The 26,279-nt window shown below is 30.4% G+C and overlaps 1 protein-coding gene across 1 annotated transcript in view; it reads left to right on the top strand.

Moving 5' to 3' along the window:
* LOC111628953 (multidrug resistance-associated protein 4-like) overlaps positions 1–26,279 on the top strand; it is a 110,701-nt gene that overhangs the window by 47,561 nt on the left and 36,861 nt on the right. The window contains exons 10-13 of the mRNA XM_023372813.1: positions 400–494; positions 1,188–1,274; positions 2,908–3,004; positions 10,331–10,522. Of these exons, the coding sequence (XP_023228581.1) occupies positions 400–494; positions 1,188–1,274; positions 2,908–3,004; positions 10,331–10,522 (471 nt within the window). The remainder of the gene's footprint in view (positions 1–399; positions 495–1,187; positions 1,275–2,907; positions 3,005–10,330; positions 10,523–26,279) is intronic.

Below are 26,279 nucleotides of genomic sequence, written 5' to 3'. Positions count from 1 at the left end.
ACGAATCGTCTCTTTCATTGATATCCATAATTCACTTTAGTGTTACAGCGTCGTTTTCTCTTATTTCTTTTAATGATAGTTCAGGTACTATTTTAAAAATTTTTAAATTCCTTTTCAAAGTTTAAAAATTATTTTTCTGACTTACTTCTTCCTCTTTGCGATCTTAAACCTCATTTTCAATTTTTCAAGTAAAAAGTTTTGATCTGTTTATATATCTGTACCTAGGTAGCTGCTTACATTTTAAATACATTTTTAAAATTTTTTTAATAAATATAATTCATTTACATTTCTTAATATTATATTGAATAACAATAAAAATTGTGTTTACTTCAAATAAAGTTAAGAATGTAGATTATGTACAACACAATTACTTTGTGTTTTTATTTTTACGTTCTTTAGGATATAAGCTTATTTCCTAAAAAAGATCTGACTATTGTAGGAGAAAGAGGAGTGATTATGAGCGGTGGACAAAAGGCAAGAATTAATCTAGCAAGGTAAATTACATTTTATCCTAACGTTATATTACCAGGATTGCAGATGTCGGAATGTAAACTTAATGGGAATAAGACAGACACAAGGTAATCATAACTCAATTTAATAAATTCGAAGATTAACTTATATGTACGTATCTTTTACATACTAACAACAAACAGTGTACATCATTTCTTGCCATACTCGGTAAATGTTTCTTAACTGTAGGAATTTTCCTTTTGCATTCCCATGTTCTGTACATAGCTGGAAAGTGTAATAAGTCAGAAATTTTCAAAAGTTAATGTGTTAAAAAAGCGAATAAACACTTTTTATCATATTGGATTACATCCCTTTACAATGGATACTCTCATTTTTTCAATGCCTTTTTTTAATGTCTGATTTTCTTTTTCTACTCATAAAATACCATATTCGTGTCTAGTACAAGACAGGAATAACTATTATGTAAGTTTTTTGTAAAATAAGTAAATTTTCCTAATTTCTTAACATTTTACTAACCATGTAAATGATAAATAGCTTCACATTATATGACACACAGCCTCACCTAGGTGTAGAATAAACGAAGTATAAAGAAAATATATATATGAGATGGGAAGCAACAATATATTAAGTAAATTTAGGTTTAGTTCCTATGCTCGTGTAATTATTTCTTGCTTAAAATTTATTGTGTTTCAATGTTACGTTTCTATGTCTTCTAGAGCACTGTATCTAGATGCAGATATTTTCCTCCTTGACGATCCACTAAGTGCTGTTGACGTTCCAGTGGCGAAACATATATTCGAAAAGTACATATTCAAGTAATATTATGTACAAGAAATTATTACAAAAGTCTGCTTCTAGCTCTTGGAATAAATATATTAATTAAATTATCAACAACAGTGTGGTAGATAATAGTGAGGGCTTATCAGACCAATGATGGGCACAAACGTTTAGGAAACAAAGTGAAAATAATTATTAAACACAAAAATTACTACATAAGTATGGAAACAAAAAAAAACAAAATACATTTCAGACTATTTTCTGCTAGAAATTAGTCCCTCATCAGTTGGTATTAACTAAAGTTTTTAGTAGGCCTACTGTATAATTAAAATTATACAAGTTAAACTTAAAACTATGCCTATAGCTATAAAATATAAAGATGAAAACGCCATTCTAACTGTACGAGCAGTAAGCATTATCAGTGTAGACAGGTGTAATAAATCTTCATAACGTTCCAGGGGTGGAGTGACGTACAGTGTGCTGAACAAAACAGTTATACTAAAGTTATACAAACAGATTATGTACATACCAAAAACAATAAGACGACAGAGTTGCAGGTGCTAGCATTACAAGGTGCTGGAAGCGATAGGAAGGAATGTGTGTAACAGTTCACATCTAGTGCTTAAGTCGTGACAACAAGGTGTTAAAATTGACGAAAAATGGCTAATTATATTCTTTAAAACTACATATCTTTGTGATGTCACGACTATATATTGTTAAAAAAAAAAAACTGTTGTAAACTTGTAATTGTATCATATGATGTCACCACCTGTGAACCAAATGGAAACTGTTACACGCATTCCTTACTACTGCTCCCAGCACCTTGTTGTAATGTTTGCACCTACAAATGTGTCGTCTTACTGTTTTTGGTATGTACCGGTACATAATCTGTCTGTATGACTTTAGTTTATAACTATAATCCAATAATTGGCTAACTTATGATTGTTTTGTTCAGCACCCTGTACGTCACGCCACCCGTTATGAAGATTTATTACACCTGTCTGCACTGATAATGCTTACTGCTCATACAGTTATAAAGGAATTTTTATTTATATGTATGTATATATATATTAGTGTCCATAGGGCGGAAAGAGTTAAAAAAAAATATATATTTTTTAACTCTCTCCCCCCTGTGGGCACTAACAGGACCTCTTTTTGCAAGCCCATTATAGGTTTGACCAGAACCACAATGGGGCTGCCGAGTGGTGAGGGACGGAGCCCGACATATCCGAACGGACCCCCCCGAAAATATCCTGGTGATTTTTCGACCCGTTCGGATTCGAACCCGGGACTCCCAGAGTTGGTAGGCTGCCACCGTGACTGCTTGCCATCTAGCCGCTTCATCTATATATTGTATAGCTTTAGGTATAGTTTTAAGTTTAACTTAACCTTGTATAATTTTAATTATACTAAACACTTTAGTTAATATCAACTGATCAGGGACTATTTTCTATTAGAAAATAATTCGAAATTAATATAAGGTCTTTTCGTTTCCCTTCGTATAAAGACATTTTTGTGTTATTAAACGTTTTCACTTTTATACCTGAGCGTTTGTGCACATCATTGGTCTTATAAGCCTTCACTATTATCTTGTTGGTAGTTTAATTAATATAATATTATGTACATTTTTTATATATTTCAATAGTTCGTTTATTGCAGATGTATAACGGAATATTTGAAAGAAAAGATTTGCATTCTCGTTACACATCAAATACAATTTTTAAACTCTGCAAGTAAAATTCTAGTGTTGAACAAGGTGAATATATTAGTTGTTTACTTGTTTTGTTTTCTAATTATTTTTAAAAATGAAATACAACATAAAGAAGTTGTCTCGAAAATTTCTGGATATCATGATCCTTCCTAACACATCCAGCCAGTTACGTTTTTTCCATAAGACTGTCCTCGCACCTTAAACGAAAGCAGTAGTTGTGTTAACTTCATTAGCAATGAAGTTAACACAAAAAACCTTGCTTATTAGAACAAAAGATAATATCATCACTATGAATTTTGCTCTCTTTTGTTGTATGTTTTACGTATAATTACCTCCTATCCACATGAACAAACAGAAAAATATATACAACAGATAAATTGTTACCACTGATTTATTCAATATTTATATACAAAAGTAAACTTTTTTTACACAACATTCAGTGAACATTATTTATTAGTGTGGCTTTTTGTAAATATTGTTTAAACTTTCTTTTTTCCAACAACTTACATAATCACTTTTTTTATTTTTATTTTTGCGTCATTGAAGGTAGCAATGAATTTCCATAAACAAGTCGAAAGATATGCTTTGTTGCTTCTTTCATATTAAATTTATTTTCTGTCCTGTAATGTAAAAATATAACTTGTTATAGATTTTTATAAATCGTAAAATTCATTCACCTGAATGAAATAAGTTATGCTGAATATACCCATGTACCAATTAAATATTTTATGCCACATCAAGTTATTTGTTTATCTGACTACTTTTCAATCTAACATTTAGATTCTTGGCAATTTATATTACGATTATCTCTATCATTGGAGTAACCCATCAATATGTTCTACAAGGTCTAATATAATCTGTTCGCATTTATCTTGTCTTTGCATTCTTATTCTGTGTGTTTTTATAACTTTTAGTTAACTTATAGTTGGACCAATTCAAGCGATTCTGGAAGTATTGATGTGATATCATTAGATGCTTAAAGAATATAATTTACATATATTCCGCGAATCAGATTTTCGTATCTTATTTGAAATAAATACAGGTGAATTCCAAATTTAGTCAACAAATTGTGCAAACTATTTTCAGTTCACTTTTTAGCTTGTATATTACTTTCCTGACCATAAACATTTTCCTTCGTGAATATTTTCCCGCCATTTTTAAAGGTATTTTCATGCAAATCTCTCTATCCAGATTCGCATGAATATGTACTGTTCTCACATCTTACTATTTTGTTACGAAGTTATTTCGACTCCAATGCTAGAGAACTTTTCAACATCATGAACTTTATTAATAAAAAGTAGATAATCAAGTAGTAAATTTCATACAACATCCTTGAACTATTTTGGCCTTAAATGTTGGTTCCTGTTTTATCTCTTCCATGTTAAAATTGAATATCTATTTCACTTCAATGCTGTTATATTGGATACTGTTTTTGTAGTCTCATGTTTCCACTAAAAATGAGATTATAACTTTTCTTTCAGGATTTCTATCCACTCAGATTTCCAACTTCGTTATGGTATTTTGTTTTTGCAATATCTTTAAACTGAATACAGTACGTTTTCTGAGAAAAAATTACCAATAGTTACTCACTTTTTTTCTAATTTTGGTAGTGTTTCACTTGCTCTTTATTCTCTTCAATCTTTTTAAAGTCCTTGTTACCCAATATCTCTGATTGATGCTTAGTGTGTAAAGATCTGTGTGCATATACCATCTTGTTATGTGATGATTTCCCATTTAAAAAGTAAGATCTAGGTTGAAGTTACAAAAGTTCTGCATTTCTAGAATGAGTTAACTTTTTTTATAGGTTCACACAGACGAAAATCCTTTCTGTTTTTGGCATCACCCACAGAAATATTTTATTTTACTGTTCAATATTCTTGTATATTCTTTCGATGTTTATGCGTATATTAAAAAAACCAAACCTTATAAAAAAACGGAAGGCTTCTGTTCACTCCAATATTTTCTGTTGCGAAGAAAAACTTTTGAATTTCTGTGAACTATAGCTTTATTACTTAAATCTCTTAAATCTTCATCCACCGTTCGGTGCCATTAGCTGTCCAAAATTTTTGTAGTTCCTCTTTCGTTTTTGTTTGTACCAGTTAAATAAATGTCTGGTTTTCCTCAAAATACTTAATCCTTACATTTAAAAAATCTTACAGATATTTTCGTCTTGTTCTCATCCACTATTACCAACTAAATATTTAGGATAATACTTGTATTGTATCACATAATTCCACTTATATAATTTTTAAGATTTTCCTACTTCTTATATTTTGTTTAGTAAACAATACGGTTCATAAATTTAAAAATCGGCTTGTTCTGGTGAAAACAGGCCTGGTGGCAAAACTATAGTCTATTCTTATCACAGTTGTCAGTGAAATGATAATATTGAGAAATCGTGCTGCCAAACAAAACGACATCACTGATAACAATTGTTAATAATTTCTAACTAATGTTTCATGTATTTTAAATAAGGCGTTTATATTTTAAATTACGAAATACAAATTAATTTTCGATGGTTTAACAAAAATGAACCATTATTCAATTTTATTTAAAATGTAATATTGAGTGCACTTGAGGACTAAGATAATAATTGGATTTAAATACAGTAGAGCATCGATTATCCGACCCCCGATTAACCCTCACCTCGGTTAACCGACCGCGTTCTAGTCGGTAAATTCAAATGTCCGCTAGTGATGTGGCGCTACATTATTTGCCTATGTCTTGACTACTTTAATATTATTTTTACATGTTTTAACTGGCAACATTGGCTCGACCATGAAAGGTAGCCAGTATTTAAACGAGGCTTAATTTTCTAATTTTTAACGATACAGTAGTGACGATTAAAAACATTTTTGTTAGGCTGTACTACACTAATAATAGATTTTTTCATACTTTTCGGTTATCCGACTTTTCAATTATCCGACCAATCCCAGTTTCCAATTGAGTCGGATAATCGATGCTCTACTGTACTGCATCTAGTTTAAACAAGTAGTTACAGTGGAACTCCGGTTACCGATCATATCGGTTAACGTATTTTTATTTAAAAAATCTTACAGATATTTTCGTCTTGTTCTCATCCACTATTACCAACTAAATATTTAGGATAATACTTGTATTGTATCACATAATTCCACTTATATAATTTTTAAGATTTTCCTACTTCTTATATTTTGTTTAGTAAACAATACGGTTCATAAATTTAAAAATCGGCTTGTTCTGGTGAAAACAGGCCTGGTGGCAAAACTATAGTCTATTCTTATCACAGTTGTCAGTGAAATGATAATATTGAGAAATCGTGCTGCCAAACAAAACGACATCACTGATAACAATTGTTAATAATTTCTAACTAATGTTTCATGTATTTTAAATAAGGCGTTTATATTTTAAATTACGAAATACAAATTAATTTTCGATGGTTTAACAAAAATGAACCATTATTCAATTTTATTTAAAATGTAATATTGAGTGCACTTGAGGACTAAGATAATAATTGGATTTAAATACAGTAGAGCATCGATTATCCGACCCCCGATTAACCCTCACCTCGGTTAACCGACCGCGTTCTAGTCGGTAAATTCAAATGTCCGCTAGTGATGTGGCGCTACATTATTTGCCTATGTCTTGACTACTTTAATATTATTTTTACATGTTTTAACTGGCAACATTGGCTCGACCATGAAAGGTAGCCAGTATTTAAACGAGGCTTAATTTTCTAATTTTTAACGATACAGTAGTGACGATTAAAAACATTTTTGTTAGGCTGTACTACACTAATAATAGATTTTTTCATACTTTTCGGTTATCCGACTTTTCAATTATCCGACCAATCCCAGTTTCCAATTGAGTCGGATAATCGATGCTCTACTGTACTGCATCTAGTTTGAACAAGTAGTTACAGTGGAACTCCGGTTACCGATCATATCGGTTAACGTATTTTTATTTAAAAAAAAAATTGTCTTGCATAACGGACAAAATCGAAAACGAACGTAACGTTTTTTGTGTTAAAGTTTAGTTGCTATTAGGCATGTGCGAATTAAGCATTGCTCTTCCGAGTGTTTGTACTGAACTTCTTTTCTCAGTTTTGTGATTTATATATTTAATCAATATGGCATCGAAAAAAGAAAAAAGTAATAGGTGCAACAAAAAACGACAATGCTCTATCGCATTTGAGAGAAATGTTGATTAAAAGAGTAAGACAATAAACTTTAGATGAATTTGTTGTTCCTTACCAAAAGAGACCTGGACTCGAAGAGTCTCCAGATGAAATCTACCAGTTATTTTTTTTTTTTTGGAGAGGATTCCTCTTCTAAGAATTAAGCTGCGTATATTGCCACTCCTCTGCCACCAACTACAGCAAAAGAAGGTACGTACAGTGCTATTTTATTAAATAAAGTTTCCGAGTTTGTTGCTGTAATGATAGGTACTGCATTTTCCTACATTTTTAACAAAGAAAACTTACTGAATTTTTGAAATAAAATCACAAAAATTTTGGGGAATAGAACGAATAAATTGCATTTGAAATAATTTCTGTGAAAAAAACTGCTTCGGTTAACAAACAATTTGGATAACGAACGGAGTCGCGGAACAGATTAAGTTCGTTTATCGGGGTTCCACTGTAATCTTGTTTCGGCAATCCGACTTTAATTAATTCTGCTTAAATGTTAAACCCGTTTAAAATGTACAGTGTGAATGGGATATAATTTTCTAAACATTCTTTAGTAAACTTTCACTAATTGTAATTGTAATTGTCCAACTACATTAATTGTAGCAAATTGTTTCTTTTTTCTTGACATTTTGTGAAGAGGGATGTTATTCGTTCGAAATTCGTTTCTGGTATCGTTATCGGTTATCTTTCTCGTTTTTCTTCTATAAGAACGTGTCATCTTTTATCTAAGGTTATCTCGAGTAGGATTTTTTAAGAGAAACTTTTAATAGTACTGTGGACCGCCGGAAGGGTATAGGTCTCCCGATCCGGCAACAGGTTGTTAAACCTTCTCACTGTCAGGATGGATTACAGTTCATCTTTTTCCCCGCGGTAACGGAATTTAATGTTTCGGGTCGAGTGGCGGAGGGAGGAGTGCCGTCGGTAAGATGACAGGCGATATACGAATAAAAGAGGACACCAATTTAACAATATAACGTTTACATTAGATATTACAATAAGTAATTTCATAGAAAAAATCTGAGTCCCTAAAACGCGAAGGGCCGAGAGAAAGTTCACAAAAATTTGTTCAATACCTCTTTCTGATGATAATCCTTTGACGAAAAAATTTGTGTTTCCTGTTGAGGAAAATACGATTAGGCGTAATATTTGAAGGATCACGTAGGATTCGTAGGACACAGTATTCGTAGGATATAAGATTCTTAGGACAATTATTTATAGGATATAATATTTGTAGGACACAGTATTAAAGTGACGGCGGATGAACGACTTCCCCGAGAAGGGGAAGCAAGTAGCTTTTATAGTTTCGTCGTGGGAGAATGGTCATGTGACCAATTGTTGTGAGGTAAAAGGTACGCGAATGGGTCAAAGTTGTCCAGGGGCCATGCTAACTATTAACTTAAGAGTTGGAATGTGGGATTGTTTTCGATATGGACAGATGTTTTCTTTGAACGAAAGGGGAGATTGGAATTTTTCCCTTTTTTAAGTTAGGTTTTATTTTAGAATTTAAAAAAAAATTTAGTTGGGGGTTTAGAAGAATGCGGTATATTAATCGGAAAATTCGGTAAAAATTCCGGATTTCACAGTACTAAAGTAAAACTGTTGTAATTTCTGTACTGCAACTCAAAGAAACTCAGTGTCTTCAACTTCAACTAAAGTCCATAATAGTTCAGCCAGTGATTCATTACATTAGAAAAATATTACTGTATTTTTATCTCTCCTCCATATGACGGCAGTCAACTACTTTTTGAAGAGTTTTTTCTCCTAATCATATTGTTCTATTTGCTAGTTTATCTCATCCGCAGTTATCTTTAACTGAGTTTTAATTTTTCATGTACAAATCTTGAACTGTATTCATTGTTTATGCTATTATATTGAATGCTTTTTTTCAGCTGTAGCATAAGGGTTTTGAATTATTCTGAGGAGCAATTTCCAGTGGGTTAGCTGCTTCGAACATATCCCACAGATCTGTGGATTTGAAGAATGCCACCATTGTACATTTTCATGTTGGCTAATTTAGAGTTATCAATTTCACTAGTTGATGAAAAGTTGTAGTTTTGGTAATCTTCATTTACAATAAAACTTCAAAAAATATGCCTGGATACATAAAAAATGATGAAAATGTACATCGATCATTTCCTGCCAAAAATGTATAGTCATTCACGACCCACTCCCAAAACAAATACAAAAACTTCTTATTAAATGAAAAACGTTAAAATAAAAAAGTTATTTATTATAACTAAATATAATAAAAATATCACTATTAACTATCATCCTCTTTTATTCTTTGTTTCGCGTGTCATCAAAAAACATTTAGTTTTATTCTAACAGCAATATTTTACACTATACAATTTAGGTTATCACATTAATTTAGTTTAATTGTTTATTAGTATGTGTNAACTTCGTCAATTTCTCTCTTCTTGTAAAGTTGTAATTATTTTAATTATTTTTATTTCCAAACTGATTTTAACCAGTTCTATAGTAAGGTAACATTCCAATAGACAATATGCAAAGCTTATTTTTCAGTTTACAGCAGTATTTATTACACAAAATTTAAGTAAAGCTTAACATGCTGATCTTGCCCCAATCTCCCCTAATAAAAATATCACTATTAACTATCATCCTCTTTTATTCTTTGTTTCGCGTGTCATCAAAAAACATTTAGTTTTATTCTAACAGCAATATTTTACACTATACAATTTAGGTTATCACATTAATTTAGTTTAATTGTTTATTAGTATGTGTCGGCAGAGTATGGAAACATATATGAACAATATGTAAGCGATGTGCGAAGGAAATGCTTAGTTAAATGCCATTAGAGAAGTGAACAATTCCAGGATCACATAGAAATTTCAAAAATTTCAGCAGGCAAAGCCGTGGATGAAGCAGAAAGTGCTATTAACTTTTCAGTTATATATATGCTAATGAGTTGGAAACAGCCATAGATTTTTCATAATATGATTTAATTTTATGACTGAATACAAAATGAATATTGCACGAACAGTTACAAAATACGCCTCTAATTATATAAGTAGTTTCACCGAATGTACTGACATTTCTCTGTCTGTAAATTTAATAAAAATCGGTACATACAAATCATTTTTAATAAAAAATATTTATTTGTATACTATGTTTATATTATGTTTTCTTTTATATTAAGAACACAGAAGCAATTGTATTTACACATATATAATATTATGTTTCAGGGAACATGTGAATTTATTGGGAGTTGCAACGAAATAAAAAATTTTCAAATGTTAACAGGAATATTATCAGAGCAGGAAATAGTTAAAAATAGCATTGAAGTAGACACTGCACTTTTTAAAGAAGATGAAATAATTGAAACTATTCATTCCACAATGTCTGATGATATCGAAGATAAGAACAACAGCAATGAGGTAAGTATTCTTTATTAAACAATTACTGCACATCAGTCTCATTTTTAGACTTTGTTCTTAACTTATGTACGTGGTATTAATTAATTACTAATCATACCATAAAATTATTGAAATTTACAAATAGATTGTAATCCTCAATTTTTTAAATTTTTGATTTATTAATATTTNGGTGTGAAATTTCTGAAGTTTTTCAAATTGTGTAATGAAAAGTTTAGTTTATTTCTGATCAAAAATTTTTTGCAGTAGTTGCTTTATTTTATTTTGTGATCTTATAAGGTTTGTTGTTCTATTACAGGTTCAATACTTATTTTTTAAAATTTATAATTACAGTATTTAGAATGTTTATTGTAAAATATAAATTACATGAATATTTATTAAGCGATTTATTATAAAATACATGTACTCTGTAGAAAAATCGTTACCTACATTTCGTTTTTATATTGACAGTATTTGTTTTAAGATGACAATACTGGTAAATGGGAGTTCTTTGTATTTACGTTAACACAGACATTATTTATTACAATATAACTCTTAATATTACAAAACAAACTTTATTTTATGTGAGCAACACGTCTGATCAGAAAATGGAGGATAGAGATTTATTAACAAGTATAATCCTTTTAGTATAAGAATAGGGTATTTAATAATCCGTTAAATTGCGACTTCGGATCTATTCCGCTTTGTCTTTGTCTCCTGACAAGAGTGATATAACACGAGCTACTGTATTAGTATTAAACATTATTATACAAATAACATAACTATTGTTATATCACAAAATTTTCTCGCGACGCTGTTATGAATTTATTTAAAAAATTAAATTTTACATATTAAATCACATATAATTTTCATTTTTCCAAGATATCTGATTGGTCATTCACTAAACACTGAACTGTACTCATAACCAAAGATCTTGATTTCTGTAAAGCTGCTTTAATCGGGCAAAACAAGCGTATCGATGTCTAACTTCACTTTAAATTGACTAACTGTATTAAGGCTTCTTTATCAAAAATTGAGTTGAAATTATTGATGGATATTAATAGGTTAATTGGAAGCTGCTAAATATACCTAGCAAATGTTGAAATACAGTACATTAACATTTACTTCTAATTCGTCGAATTATAAGTAAATATCTTTAAGTATTATTAAAGCATAAGTAAAATATAAGTAAATATCTATAATTTTTCGAATAATCAATAAATATCTCTTTTTTAAATCGGTAAAACATATTATAGCGAACACTTAATAATTTTTCCTAAGTCACGAGTAAGATATCTCATAACGAAAGAACTATAAAAGTATTATGTACTCGATTTAAGCATATTTCCGTGTATAATTTACATAGTTTTTTAATCATTTCGTACAGGAAGCTGAAAATAATGAAACCACAGGTGATGATGAAGAACATAAAGTCAGAATTTCAATTTATAAAGCATACGTCAAAGCCGGAGGAAGTTTTTTCTTCAAGATTATTATAATAGTAATGCTAGTCGTAACTCAATCGTTTACAAGTGCCAGTGACTACTGGCTAATCAAATGGTATGCTCTTATTATAATTAATTCAATTTTTGCTGGTGAATTGTTTTTATTAATAAAACTTTTAATATAAAAATATTACATTATATAGCCCTTGGATATTTGCACTGTGAGTCATTAAGCTATACGTCATTTTTTGAATATTTTTGTATTGAAATTTTCATAAAAAATTTAAAAATCCTCACATTCCAAACTTCTCACCTCTTACAACATGCTGTTGATCTTTTTCATTACGTCTCAACACGACTAAAGGCGTAGTGCAAAATTTTCACTAAAACTCTACCTTACGCTTTATTATCTGTTTTATTATTTCCGGTTATTAATTATAGATTCAGGATATTAACTTAATGTTCCATTTGTGCTTTTTTTTAGAATACTTTGAAGTTTGCAATCAAGTTGAACTTTTTGAAGATGTTTGTTTGTATCAGAAGATTTTTATTTTTATTCCAATAAAACAGTGTTTTTTATTTTCCTGTTACTTTTCATGGACACAATATAGTGACACTTCATAAACACTTGGTAACCAAATAAAAGATGAATAATCTGCACGTGTTTAAAAAGTGTCACTGCATTGTTTCTATGAAAAGTAATTGGAAGATTTTTTTAAGCACAATTTTTTTGCATTGAACACCCAATACATAATATTTGTACGTATTCCTACGTCAATATGTTCTGATAGATTTTCAAAGTTATGTAAAATTTGTTTTTCCATGATTACTCCTTTATACACAAATGTACCCCCGCCATCAGACAGAAAAATTAAACAAAAAAAAATTTTTTTAATTCAGTAAAAATTGACGCTTATAAGCAATCTCTATTTCTTTGTATAAATATTCTCACCTTTTGTATTAATCTATGATTTTGTGCATTATAATACACACTTTAGGATCAATGTGTAAAATTTTCAATAATTAAACTCATGAAAATTTCGCTAATACTTAAGAAGAATGATATAAGAGTATTAAAAATATTAACAGACAAAAATTTCAAAATCCATCCACAAATTTCCTAACACACCAAAACAGCTTTGAATTTTTTACATTTATCAATACAAAACAGAGTTTAAAATTATATTATGTAATATTCAAAATAAATTCCAATTATGTAGTTATTGATTTAAAATAATACCAAGTTTATAGCCAAGTTTATAATTTCAAAGAAAAATATTATAACAGAAGTAGTAGTGATTTGGGTGGACTGATCACAAATTTTTCAATCATAATTTAATTTTTCAATGTACTTTCAGATAAAAATTGAAACATGCTGATGACAAATTACGTTTTCAAGAGAAATCTTAATCACTAAATTTAATTACAAATGTTGGATAAATTGCGATTACAAATAATTTGTTGTGTTTAATTTTTAAATAAATTTCTCAGGTTATAAATTATTTTCAGATAAAAATGTCTCAAGTAAATTAAGATTATAAATAATTTTAATATTTCAATTCGTTTCTTCAGTTTTTATATTTATAAAATTTAAAATTTATTTCTTTAGTTAATATATTTACAAAACTTTTCATTTATTTAGTTTTCATATTCAAGAAATCATTACAATTCAGTTCGTCGCTTCAGTTATCATATTAGAAAACTTTACAGTTCAGTTTTCATATTAGAAAACTTTACAGTTCAGTTTTCATATTAGAAAACTTTACAGTTCAGTTTTCATATTAGAAAACTTTACAGTTCAGTTTTCATATTAGAAAACTTTACAGTTCAGTTTTCATATTAGAAAACTTTACAGTTCAGTTTTCATATTAGAAAACTTTACAGTTCAGTTTTCATATTAGAAAACTTTACAGTTCAGTTTTCATATTAGAAAACTTTACAGTTCAGTTTTCATATTAGAAAACTTTACAGTTCAGTTTTCATATTAGAAAACTTTTCAATTTGGTTTTTTAGTTTTTATTAAAACTTCTTTATTAATTAGTTTTAACTATTAATGTCTCATTTACAAGTTTCTGTGAATTCACAATTGTCCACCTTTATTTGAATTGATGCAATATGTCCAATTTACATATAGGTGTGAAATTTCTGAAGTTTTTCAAATTGTGTAATGAAAAGTTTAGTTTATTTCTGAACGAAAATTTTTTGCAGTAGTTGCTTTATATTCTTTTGTGATCTTATAAGGTTTGTTGTTCTATTACAGGTTCAATACTTATTTTTTAAAATTTATAATTACAGTATTTAGAATGTTTATTGTAAAATATAAATTACATGAATATTTATTAAGCGATTTATTATAAAATACATGTACTCTGTAGAAAAATCGTTACCTACATTTCGTTTTTATATTGACAGTATTTGTTTTAAGATGACAATACTGGTAAATGGGAGTTCTTTGTATTTACGTTAACACAGACATTATTTATTACAATATAACTCTTAATATTACAAAACAAACTTTATTTTATGTGAGCAACACGTCTGATCAGAAAATGGAGGATAGAGATTTATTAACAAGTATAATCCTTTTAGTATAAGAATAGGGTATTTAATAATCCGTTAAATTGCGACTTCGGATCTATTCCGCTTTGTCTTTGTCTCCTGACAAGAGTGATATAACACAAGCTACTGTATTAGTATTAAACATTATTATACAAATAACATAACTATTGTTATATCACAAAATTTTCTCGCGACGCTGTTATGAATTTATTTAAAAAATTAAATTTTACATAATAAATCACATATAATTTTCATTTTTCCAAGATATCTGATTGGTCATTCACTAAACACTGAACTGTACTCATAACCAAAGATCTTGATTTCTGTAAAGCTGCTTTAATCGGGCAAAACAAGCGTATCGATGTCTAACTTCACTTTAAATTGACTAACTGTATTAAGGCTTCTTTATCAAAAATTGAGTTGAAATTATTGATGGATATTAATAGGTTAATTGGAAGCTGCTAAATATACCTAGCAAATGTTGAAATACAGTACATTAACATTTACTTCTAATTCGTCGAATTATAAGTAAATATCTTTAAGTATTATTAAAGCATAAGTAAAATATAAGTAAATATCTATAATTTTTCGAATAATCAATAAATATCTCTTTTTTAAATCGGTAAAACATATTATAGCGAACACTTAATAATTTTTCCTAAGTCACGAGTAAGATATCTCATAACGAAAGAACTATAAAAGTATTATGTACTCGATTTAAGCATATTTCCGTGTATAATTTACATAGTTTTTTAATCATTTCGTACAGGAAGCTGAAAATAATGAAACCACAGGTGATGATGAAGAACATAAAGTCAGAATTTCAATTTATAAAGCATACGTCAAAGCCGGAGGAAGTTTTTTCTTCAAGATTATTATAATAGTAATGCTAGTCGTAACTCAATCGTTTACAAGTGCCAGTGACTACTGGCTAATCAAATGGTATGCTCTTATTATAATTAATTCAATTTTTGCTGGTGAATTGTTTTTATTAATAAAACTTTTAATATAAAAATATTACATTATATAGCCCTTGGATATTTGCACTGTGAGTCATTAAGCTATACGTCATTTTTTGAATATTTTTGTATTGAAATTTTCATAAAAAATTTAAAAATCCTCACATTCCAAACTTCTCACCTCTTACAACATGCTGTTGATCTTTTTCATTACGTCTCAACACGACTAAAGGCGTAGTGCAAAATTTTCACTAAAACTCTACCTTACGCTTTATTATCTGTTTTATTATTTCCGGTTATTAATTATAGATTCAGGATATTAACTTAATGTTCCATTTGTGCTTTTTTTTAGAATACTTTGAAGTTTGCAATCAAGTTGAACTTTTTGAAGATGTTTGTTTGTATCAGAAGATTTTTATTTTTATTCCAATAAAACAGTGTTTTTTATTTTCCTGTTACTTTTCATGGACACAATATAGTGACACTTCATAAACACTTGGTAACCAAATAAAAGATGAATAATCTGCACGTGTTTAAAAAGTGTCACTGCATTGTTTCTATGAAAAGTAATTGGAAGATTTTTTTAAGCACAATTTTTTTGCATTGAACACCCAATACATAATATTTATACGTATTCCTACGTCAATATGTTCTGATAGATTTTCAAAGTTATGTAAAATTTGTTTTTCCATGATTACTCCTTTATACACAAATGTACCACCATATAACATAATATTCATTTAAATTTTCAGGGTGAAACATATCGATTTTGGTGTCTCTGTTTAAGCTGTGTATGTTCGTTTCTTCTGATAGACTGATTCCTTGTCATTGACTTTTTCGTTTGCTTTCTTTAATGCGCATTTTAAAACAACGAGAATGTAGTATGTAATATTTCGATTATCAATGAAAATATTAATATATTGAATATTAGAAACAAGAAAATACATACCAATAATTGTTCAACGTCCGTGTTGAGTAACGTGGTTTCTGTGAAATATTGATTGCTGCATTTGTTTCTGACAATGTAGTTTACGGGTAATGTTGCACAAAATTCAATTCGTCAGAATTATAAAAATAAATTTTGAGAAAACAAATTGTGTACATACGAAAACGTTTGCTTATTACATAAGAGCATTTTATAACAATGATGAGAAATGACTTTGTTTTGTAATAGTATTAAGAGTTTTTCAGTTACACTGATCTTAATATGCGCATTTGACATAATGTACACAATTGTTGCATTTTTGGTTGTTCACGCATTACTTTCCTAATTTCTTCATTTTTGTACTGATAAGTTAAAAGACAACTCATTCCTCTAAAATTTCAAACAAACAGGATGTTAATCGGTGTGACTTGTTATAATTTATGGCGATTAAACTATTCTATGCCTACTTGAGCCTTTTTTAAATCAATAGTGTACGAGAAGTATGGATGAAAGAAAAAACTTCAAGGTTATTTATCACTAACAAATGCATTTCGAACATATTCGTTCTCTTTCAGTGAATACAAAAATATCATTTTTCGCAGCATACTTACAGGCAAAAATACCTAAAACAATCTTTATCATACAAAATACATTATATTGTTACTTATATATAACATATAAGTAACAATATAAATTTTGTCACTTATATGTTACACAAACAAAAATATCTCTATATTATTTCAAATGCCTCTATGTCCTTATTTTCTACAATTTGTTAAATGTTTGTCTACGAGGACTAAGCTTATTAATATTTTTGTCACTGTGCGGTAGATTTTAAAACAGGGTGCTGCACACAAAGGCACATCGCAAGCTTGGCAATAATACCTGGTTTCCTTTCTTATTTATTTCCCTGCAACATCACGCTTAGTTTTACATATAGCACAGCGTCTAGTGGGAGCATTTTTTCTGTCAGTCGCCGGAAGAAGATCCGAGAAATGTCCTTCCGTAAGTCTAAGTGGACCTGGAATTCTCGGATCTGAAGTTCTCGGCTAACCGTGTCAGGTAACCCTCGTTTCGGATGTGATATTCCTGTATATTATTTTCAATAACATTAATTCTAAACTGCAGATGTTTCATTATGCCACCATTTTTTATACAAAACAAAACAATTAAACATGCAAATATCTAATAAATGAAAAATACTTTTTTGTAAAATTTATTTCCTCTTTTTCTTGCCACTAGATAATTTCGAAGATGCTGATCTAAAACGTCAACACCTCCCATTCTGTCGTTATAGTCGACAACAACCTGTGGTTTTATAACTATTTTACCGACATGAGTTTCTTTTCTTACTATTGCTGGTTTGTTGACCGTAGAGAGTAAAGTGACGGCTCTTTTGTCTTACCACTTCATAATCACCACTTTACCTCTCTGCATTGCCACTGTTTTTCTCTTTTTCTATTTTCTATTTCTAACTTCAGCTGGGACCTGTTGTCTGGTTTTCCACACAGTTCCAAAGAAATCCGTTTGGACCGTAATCAGATAATCAGCTAAATGTGGGGAAGAATAAAAATTAGCTGTTGTTAAACAATAGCGCTTGCCTAACAACGAGTCCGCTAATGACAATACTATTTTTGATGTTATTGGCATATCTTTTTATTTTTCGTTTAAAACTGTATTCTTAAATTAACGGTGTAAATTGTAAAATTATACAAAGAGGCAGATGAGGACTTGCATAACATGTAGAATTTCACACTGAAATGAGACCGTTTGAGAGGCATGTATTGTCTCCACGAAAGACGTCCTTTGAATAGCGTTAACCTCTCATCCACCACTCTATCCCTTTCTGGAACATAGAGACACGAACATTTTGAACATAAATTTTCAACTATTCGCCAAATTTTATGAGTTTAGGGTTTGGATGAGTTCGGGTATTATAATTTTGATTATTACTAAAATGCAACTTTTGTTTTATTTCCAAAAAATGATTTCTTGACATTAATTTTCGAAAACTTGGAGTGCAAAGTGTTTCGTTCATAGTCCAATACATTCTCTCATCCGGTTTATGAATTATACCTTGTAGTAATATAACACTAAAACACATATACATTTTCTCTGTGGAAACAGGTTTCCACTGGCTCCTGGTTGTCTGTGGCTTCGTTACGGCGTACCTATTCGTTTCTGAAGTTATATCGTTTACCAATTCGTTGTCAAAAAATAATTTAAAGTAATAATGGTTCTGTTACTTCATTACTAGAAAACCAACACCCAGGAGTTCCAGTAAATAGAATCTGTGGAGGAGGAATTGGAAAAGTAGGAGCGTCAGCTTCACACCACGCTCTAGTGGCATCTCTTCCTGATTCATCCAAACTGCTGGAATCATTCATGCTAGGTATCTAATTCTATGAACCGCTTTCAGAGAGTTGCATGTATTCTATGTCACAATCAAACATTCTGCCAATGAGAAAAATAATCTAAAATCCCGTCTTATTTTTCTGTTATGCGCCAAAATTAGATAATAATCTCCGGAATAAATAGAATCATCATAAGCTTACTGGATAATACAGAACAACTGGCTGACAGATATTCAAAAAACAACAAAATTGCATGCACAAAAATAAAACACTACTTGATACTTGAAACAGAAAAATCAAGACTAAGAATGAAATATTGTACGATTATTCAAAGGAAATAAAGAGTCATAAATTCTTGAAACAAACTTGTAAATAGGTATATAGGTAAATATAGGTAATATATAGGTAAATAAAATTATACAAATATAAATAACATATTTACTTTTACTAAAATATTTCTATTATAATATGCATGAAATATTTTACGAAAACACTACCACCAAAAGAAAATCGAAATAATTTATAATACGGCCATTTTATACAATAAATTTTTTAAAAATGTGAGCATAAAAATGTATTTCTTTTATTATGTATTATTTAGAAACTTATTATTTTCATGTAACACAATACTGGCAAAGAGAAACTTGATACAAGTTTCAGTACATATATACAGCTGGATGACCTTGAGAACAGCTGATGGTAAACTTTCGCAGGTTGTTCCCAACAACAGCCTGTGGGGAAGTAGATTTTCTACATGTCTGAACTGGTTACTGCAAATACTCGATTGTATTACGTTACTTTTCTGATAATTTTTTTTTATTTTCTTGTTATTACTTATATTATATGCTAAGCTTAACTTCATTAACCTAACATCTTGTTTTTTGTGTTTTACAGGAAAAACTCACACAAAAAATTAAAAAAACTTTTAATACCCCAATTTATGAAATACATTTATAAAAAATTTAGCATAAAACTTAATTTTCTTTATTACGAAGTATGTAGAAACGAATTATCTTTCACATAACAAAAAAGTCGCGACGTATGACATGACACGCGCAGCAGTTCGGTGTACTAAGCTTAATGTCCTTGAAAACAGCTATTGATAGACATTCGCGGGATATTCTCATACAAATCGCAGGGGAAGACAGGTTTCTAGACAGTTGTGCATCAGTTACCGTAAACGTTCGAATACATCACGAAATTTTCGATCATGTATACCCTTTCAATAGCGGGAACCGCAAAAATTGTCCAAAATATAAACTTTTACTAGGTGTATAATTTCAAAATTTTCTGATGTCATAAACAACATTCAATAGAATGTAAAATAAGCTTTGCCTCAGTTATCGCGGCTATAGGAAGAATAGAAACGAATTTTGAAAATTGGACAAGTTAACTTGTCAATGGGCATACCGATTGCGTCACGCTTGACGAGTTAACTCGTCAATGGGTGTTAAGTTTATAGGATAAATTGCACCGGTGTTTTGATTTTTGCAACTGAGAAAAAAACTTATTCTGAGGAACAAACAATCTATTTTCACCTTGTATTATACCAGGTATAATACAAGTTGCAAAACCAAAATAGTAGTGCAGTCCATCCTATTAGTAAGCTTATTATTCGTAGACAAACACTTAACAAAAAATAATATTTCCAAAAACGTCTATTGCACTTTAAAGATAAATTGACATGTAAATGTATGTTATGTTCTAATTTTTTACCTTACACAAAATGTTTTTTCGTAGCAATACTCTTTAGTGATCATTACTAAACCTTTATTTGGTGATATTGTTGAAATTTTTTAACTTATGAAAATTTTTGCTTGTCTGTGCCTGTAAGAGATGTAAATAGATCTTGCAGACAAAGAAACAGTAGAAATAACGATAGTGTTAAAGTTGATTAAATCATTCTTGTGAACAATAAAACTAATCAATAATAACCGTATGTTTGCAGAATTGTTTCGTCAAGGTAAAGGGATGTATTGTTTCAGTCTCTAGCTTTGTAGCATTTCATTTTAACATCTGTCTTCGCTGCAGATTAGTTAAAATGTCAATATTTGGTCAGAGTTCACCAATAATACCATGGAAAGTTTACTGCAATAATATCACTTGCATAATTATGATAAAGCTATGACGTTCATTTCGCAATATATTATATGCTTAATTTTTACTGAAATTATTCCATGCATATCAGCAGATGTATATTCAATAGTTTAACGATTTTATTACTGTTTCAACGAATAGTATATTCGGCCTCAGGCCGAATATCGAATATTCGGCCAGGAGCGTGGCCGAATAGCCGAATGGCCAATCTATTCGGCTTGATTAACGCACATACGAAAATTGGCGCTCAAACCGCATTAGGGCAAGGACCCTGCTTTCTATTGGCCCGCTATCACTACGCTTTGGTAATCGCGTTAATTCTTGCCAGTTGTAGCAGACAGATAAGAGCGTCATGGCAGTATGTGATATATGTGACAAATGATGATATCAAGTGTGGATAACAATAAAATGACCTACACGCGTAAATAACCGAAAAAGAAGAGAGAAAGATCGTGAAAATGTGAAAATACGTATGAAATTTAGTTGATAACATAATCACACAAGTCGAGTTAGCTTATTGGGCCATTTTTTGGCAGCAAAATTTGGGCCAAAATTTGCGGCCATCAATGCCAAACAATTGTTGTCATACACTGTGGAAAGCTAAATGCTATTATTGTAATGAAAGTCATTTAACGTGCATGGGCGAAAGCCTGGGGCAGTTCGGGCTACCAAGCTGTCTCGAATCTGTGAAATCATAACTATGACTTGTACCTTGAGGTACAATCACTCAGTAGTATGTATATCCAAAGAAAACACAACGCCTTAATTTTCTGAGAAAAATTTAATAAAAAGCAGACGTTTTCAACCAAATCTGTTGGCCATCATCAGGCTAAAATATTCGAATGTGAACAATATTTTTTAATGACTTATATTGATGTCCTATCTGTCTCTTTTCTCTGTTATCACTAAGCTATGAGGCGCATAATTGTAAAATGAAAAATCTATGACAGAAAAGTGACGAATAGAAAGTACGTGAGTGCACATTATGATATATGCATAGGCATACGTGGACTTTTTTTAATATTCTTTCCACCCTGTGGGCACCTTATAGCAGGCCCATTATGGGTTCGGCCAGGCCCACAATCGGGTGACCGGGTGGTGAGGGATGGGGCCCGACATATCCGAACGAACCCCCCGAAAAATTCCTGGAGATTCCTTGACCTGTCCCGATTCGATCCCGGGTACCCCTGAGCGGTAGCCTGCTACCCTGACCGCTCGCCCATCCGGCCCGGTATACGTGGACTAGAGCGATAGAGGGAAGGGAAAGGGAAGAGCAAAGACGAGCGCATAAAAAGAAGGATAAGCAAGGTCAGTCCCTCGGATGTGCAATGATTATCGAACGAATAGGTGTGTACTGTATATGAGCTGATCTTTGTAATTATAAATTGTGAATACAAGTGACTAATATTATTATTTTTTTTGTGCATGTTATAAGTTATAAATAAATATAAACAAACAACACTAACTCGATAACATTAAATCTAAATACCAAAATGATTAATTTACTGTGTTTTTGTTCTTTCTTACTCCTGTTTTTAGGTATTCGGTATTCTGCCGAATAGTGAAAAATAGGCCGAATAGGCCGAATAGTAACCGAATATTCGTTACATCACTAGTTTCTATGCATATATGTTGTACGTTAATTACTTTACCTGTATATCAATCTTAACAAAATACTAAACAAAATTTAAAAAATTACTGTTATTTCATGTTTAATTTCAGGTTACAAGATAGAAGAATCTATAGTCAAAGTAAAGTAATGATGAAAGATTTTTCGTTGAACACGACAATCTTTAATATTAGTGAAGGTAGAAATTTTCATCAGAATGACGATATCAACGTGTATGTTTACTTTGGATTGATATGTGCAGCGTGTTTCACCATGTTAATTACGGGTTTAGTATTGTTGAAATTTTTTACAGCTGCATCTACCAAACTTCACAACAATATGTTCCGTTGTATTATTCGAACTCCAATATCATTTTTGGACAATAATCCTGTTGGTATGTAAGATTATGTAAGTCATCTTAAGCTAATATTGTTCTGATGAAATTCAGAATATTATTTTAGAAAAAATTAAAATTATGTAAATAAGTACGTTCACTTCCAATTCTATTTTACACGAAAAACTTTCATAGCACAGATATTCGTTATTTGCTACAGATTATAAAATGTAATAAAACTGAGAAATTATATATTTATTAACTTCTGACTCAGTTTAATATGGTGTTAAAATGTTTGGCAATGGACAAGTACTTATACCTAAAATTATGTCGCTCTGTTTCTGGCTGAGTTACCTGAGTGAGTCTCAATAAATTATTTTCTTCTTTCCAAGCTGCAATTTGAAAAAAATTGCAGACCTGTAAATTACCGCTGTTTCCTCTCTGCCTGTTTTTCCAACTATCGAGAAGGGAGTTTAATAAATGAAAGTCGAGACTAACTAGAAAAGCACATGCGGCCCTGATTAACTACAGTAGAAAGTCGTTTATCCGAATCAATTGGAGACTGGAATTATTCGGATAACTTATTTTTCGGATAACCGATTATGTCCAGAAAATACATTAACTTATCCAGTGTTGAAAATTTTCTCCGTCGCGTGTCGCTTGGCGTTGAATTTTCGTCGATGTTAAGCCTAACGTAAACTTTTTAAAATAATAATCGTGACTATTATATCGTTAAAAATTATTTATTTATTTTTTACGAACAAAATATATTGAAAAATATAAAAACAAAAAAAATTTATACTTTAGAAGTTATCTAGTATCAAAAACGTTCGATTCAGCATGACACACAGTACTCAAAAAAAAAACACCACACAAGTGACAGTGCTGCCAGCTAAAACACACACAAACATAAAAAATATTGGGGTAGCCAAAGATATAGCCAAATATTGCAGCGCCACAGCACTAGCGAAAATTTAAATTTGCCGACTGGCATTCTTTCGGATAACCGACGTTTTGCATAACCGACTTTCAGATAAACGACGCTCTACTGTAGATACGAATTTTCGATGCAAACTGGAGGTCAGATATTTTAATTCAAATCGTTTCCAACTAAAGGAATTAGATAGATGACCGGCTGGACTCCATTGCTAACTAAAAAGTATTATTACATTGAGATGACACTACTAGTTTAAGATGGAAAGCACATATTCTAAGTTAAATAAATTAAAAATATAATAAAAAATTACAGCCCGGCATTGTGATGATGTCACAAATGATTTTTTGTTTTTGTTTGTTCGTTTTAAGTTATTGATAAAAATATTTTTATATAAGAAATAATTTCTTTGTTATTTGATATTTTATATTTTTAGGAAAAGTGTTAGACCGGTTTTCTAAAGATGTTAATAACATGGATGATACCTTACCTAACTGTTACTACTGTTCAATACTAGTAAGTTTACATTAATTTCAAATATATAAATTTATACCAGTAATAAGCAATCTAATTTATATGGTATTTCAAAAACGAGTGCACCAAATCTGAAAACATTGCAAAAAATTTTCTTGACCGTTGGTCGATAGGGTAAATAAGCCTTTTGTCAGCGTTTCTAAAACGAGACCATCGTCTGTTTCAACGTGTGTCATCCCGTATTAACTTACAATAGTTTTTATTTGTTTTTCAAACAGGCACTTTTGTTACTTTTTGAAAATTTCCGGTGAGCTCATTACTTGCTGGCAAAATTAAAATGACTGCTCTCACTCCTACCTTGAATATTGTTTTGATTACTATGCGTGCATGTTTGAACTTGATCCATGCAATGTAGTCTATGTAGTCTAAGCAAATTGAAACTGCCTTTCCACTGTTATATCTGTTAGTGGACATTACTATGCGCATTCATGGAAAATACTGTTGTAAATATTATTGTATAATTGATCGAATGAATTCTAAAATAAGTTTAAATTTTATTATGCTTTTGACTTTTATAACCGCTCACATGACAACTTTAATCATATATTTAACATAATTATAATAAAAAATACAGGGTGATTATAATTAAAGTTTCACATTGAAATGGCCATAAAATAAAAACTACTGGACAGAATGTTATCAAACTTTTAATAGTGTACCAGTTGTCATGGGATTTTATTTTCCACAAAAAATAGTTTAAAAACTTACGATGAACAGAAAATGGCGCTGTCTGCAATATTGTTAAACGAAACAAGACATGAAGACGTTGTTGAAAATGCTTCAATTGTTTCTAAAATTTGTTACAAAGCATGTTTAACGTGGTATTCACTATTTTCTGAATGCAAGATAAATTTCTACTTATATGCGAAGAGCTACTGCTAATGCGATCAAAATGGCAGACAGCGCATTGAACATTCTCTGCAACGCATTTTAAAACCGATTAAAAACATTTTCAACGATGTCTTCGTGTCTTATTTCGTTTAACAGAATTGCAGAATCACCATTTTTCGTTCGTGGTGAGTTTTTGAACTATTTTTTTCCGAGGAAAGTAAAATCCATTCAGGTCTTGTACACTATTACCAAGTTTGATAATATTTTATCCAGTTGTTTTTATTTTATGGTCATTTCAATGTGTAACTTTAATTATAATCACCCTGTATATTAACAGGGTGTCTCTTAAGTAAGGTACCTCATTTTCTCCTAAATAATACTAAACTGTTATGGCATTTCCTAAAGGAGTGGATGAAATGAATGCCCTATGCAACAAACCCTGCAAGCCATGTCTTTATAACATTTGAAGAATGTTATAAAGGCATGACATAGTAAACAAGGACACTCATCTGCATTTATACTCTAGAACATCTTGAAATCATTTACAACATTCCACGATTACTCTTTTTTCACTTAGTCATATGCTGTTTTTAAACCGGAAAAACTTCAAAAAACTACAAAACTCGTTCATGCTGTATTACTTCACAAAGATCATTTGTGATACAAATATTTTGACCCACACAATTATTTCTTGCTGAAAACAGAGAGCGGCATACCAAATCTCCACTATTACTCGCTCAAATATCTTTTATTACAAAACTAACAGATTTATACATATAATTTTTACATTCAACAATTTTACCTTTCATTTTATACAGTGAGACGTTAATAACCATCTCTCCAATAATCCAGCACCATAACTTTTTACCAGCAGAGACAAAAACTGTTATTCAGATATGGTAAGAACAAATTACAACCATATTTTGATATTTTTCATAAATAAAAAATGTCAAAATACGGTTATGATTTGTACTTTTGCCCTAAGATATATAAATAATATATATATATAAATTCGAAGATATATAAATACAGAAACACATTCAATTCCCTTCTGTTACATGGTGGTACAAAGACTGATAACAGTCTCAGCTAATATCTTGAGTTTACTCCCAGTACTGTCTACTGCAGCAATAGACATTCACTTAGATTATTAGTTTCTGATTTGGGAAATCTGATTGCATTCGATGCTTCTCTGTAACA

Source organism: Centruroides sculpturatus, unplaced genomic scaffold (assembly GCF_000671375.1).
Source record: "Centruroides sculpturatus isolate CEXI.00-Female unplaced genomic scaffold, Cexi_2.0 scaffold513, whole genome shotgun sequence".
NCBI lineage: Eukaryota > Metazoa > Arthropoda > Arachnida > Scorpiones > Buthidae > Centruroides > Centruroides sculpturatus.
Note: the sequence above shows the minus strand (reverse complement) of the source record. Positions and strands in the feature narration are given on the sequence as shown.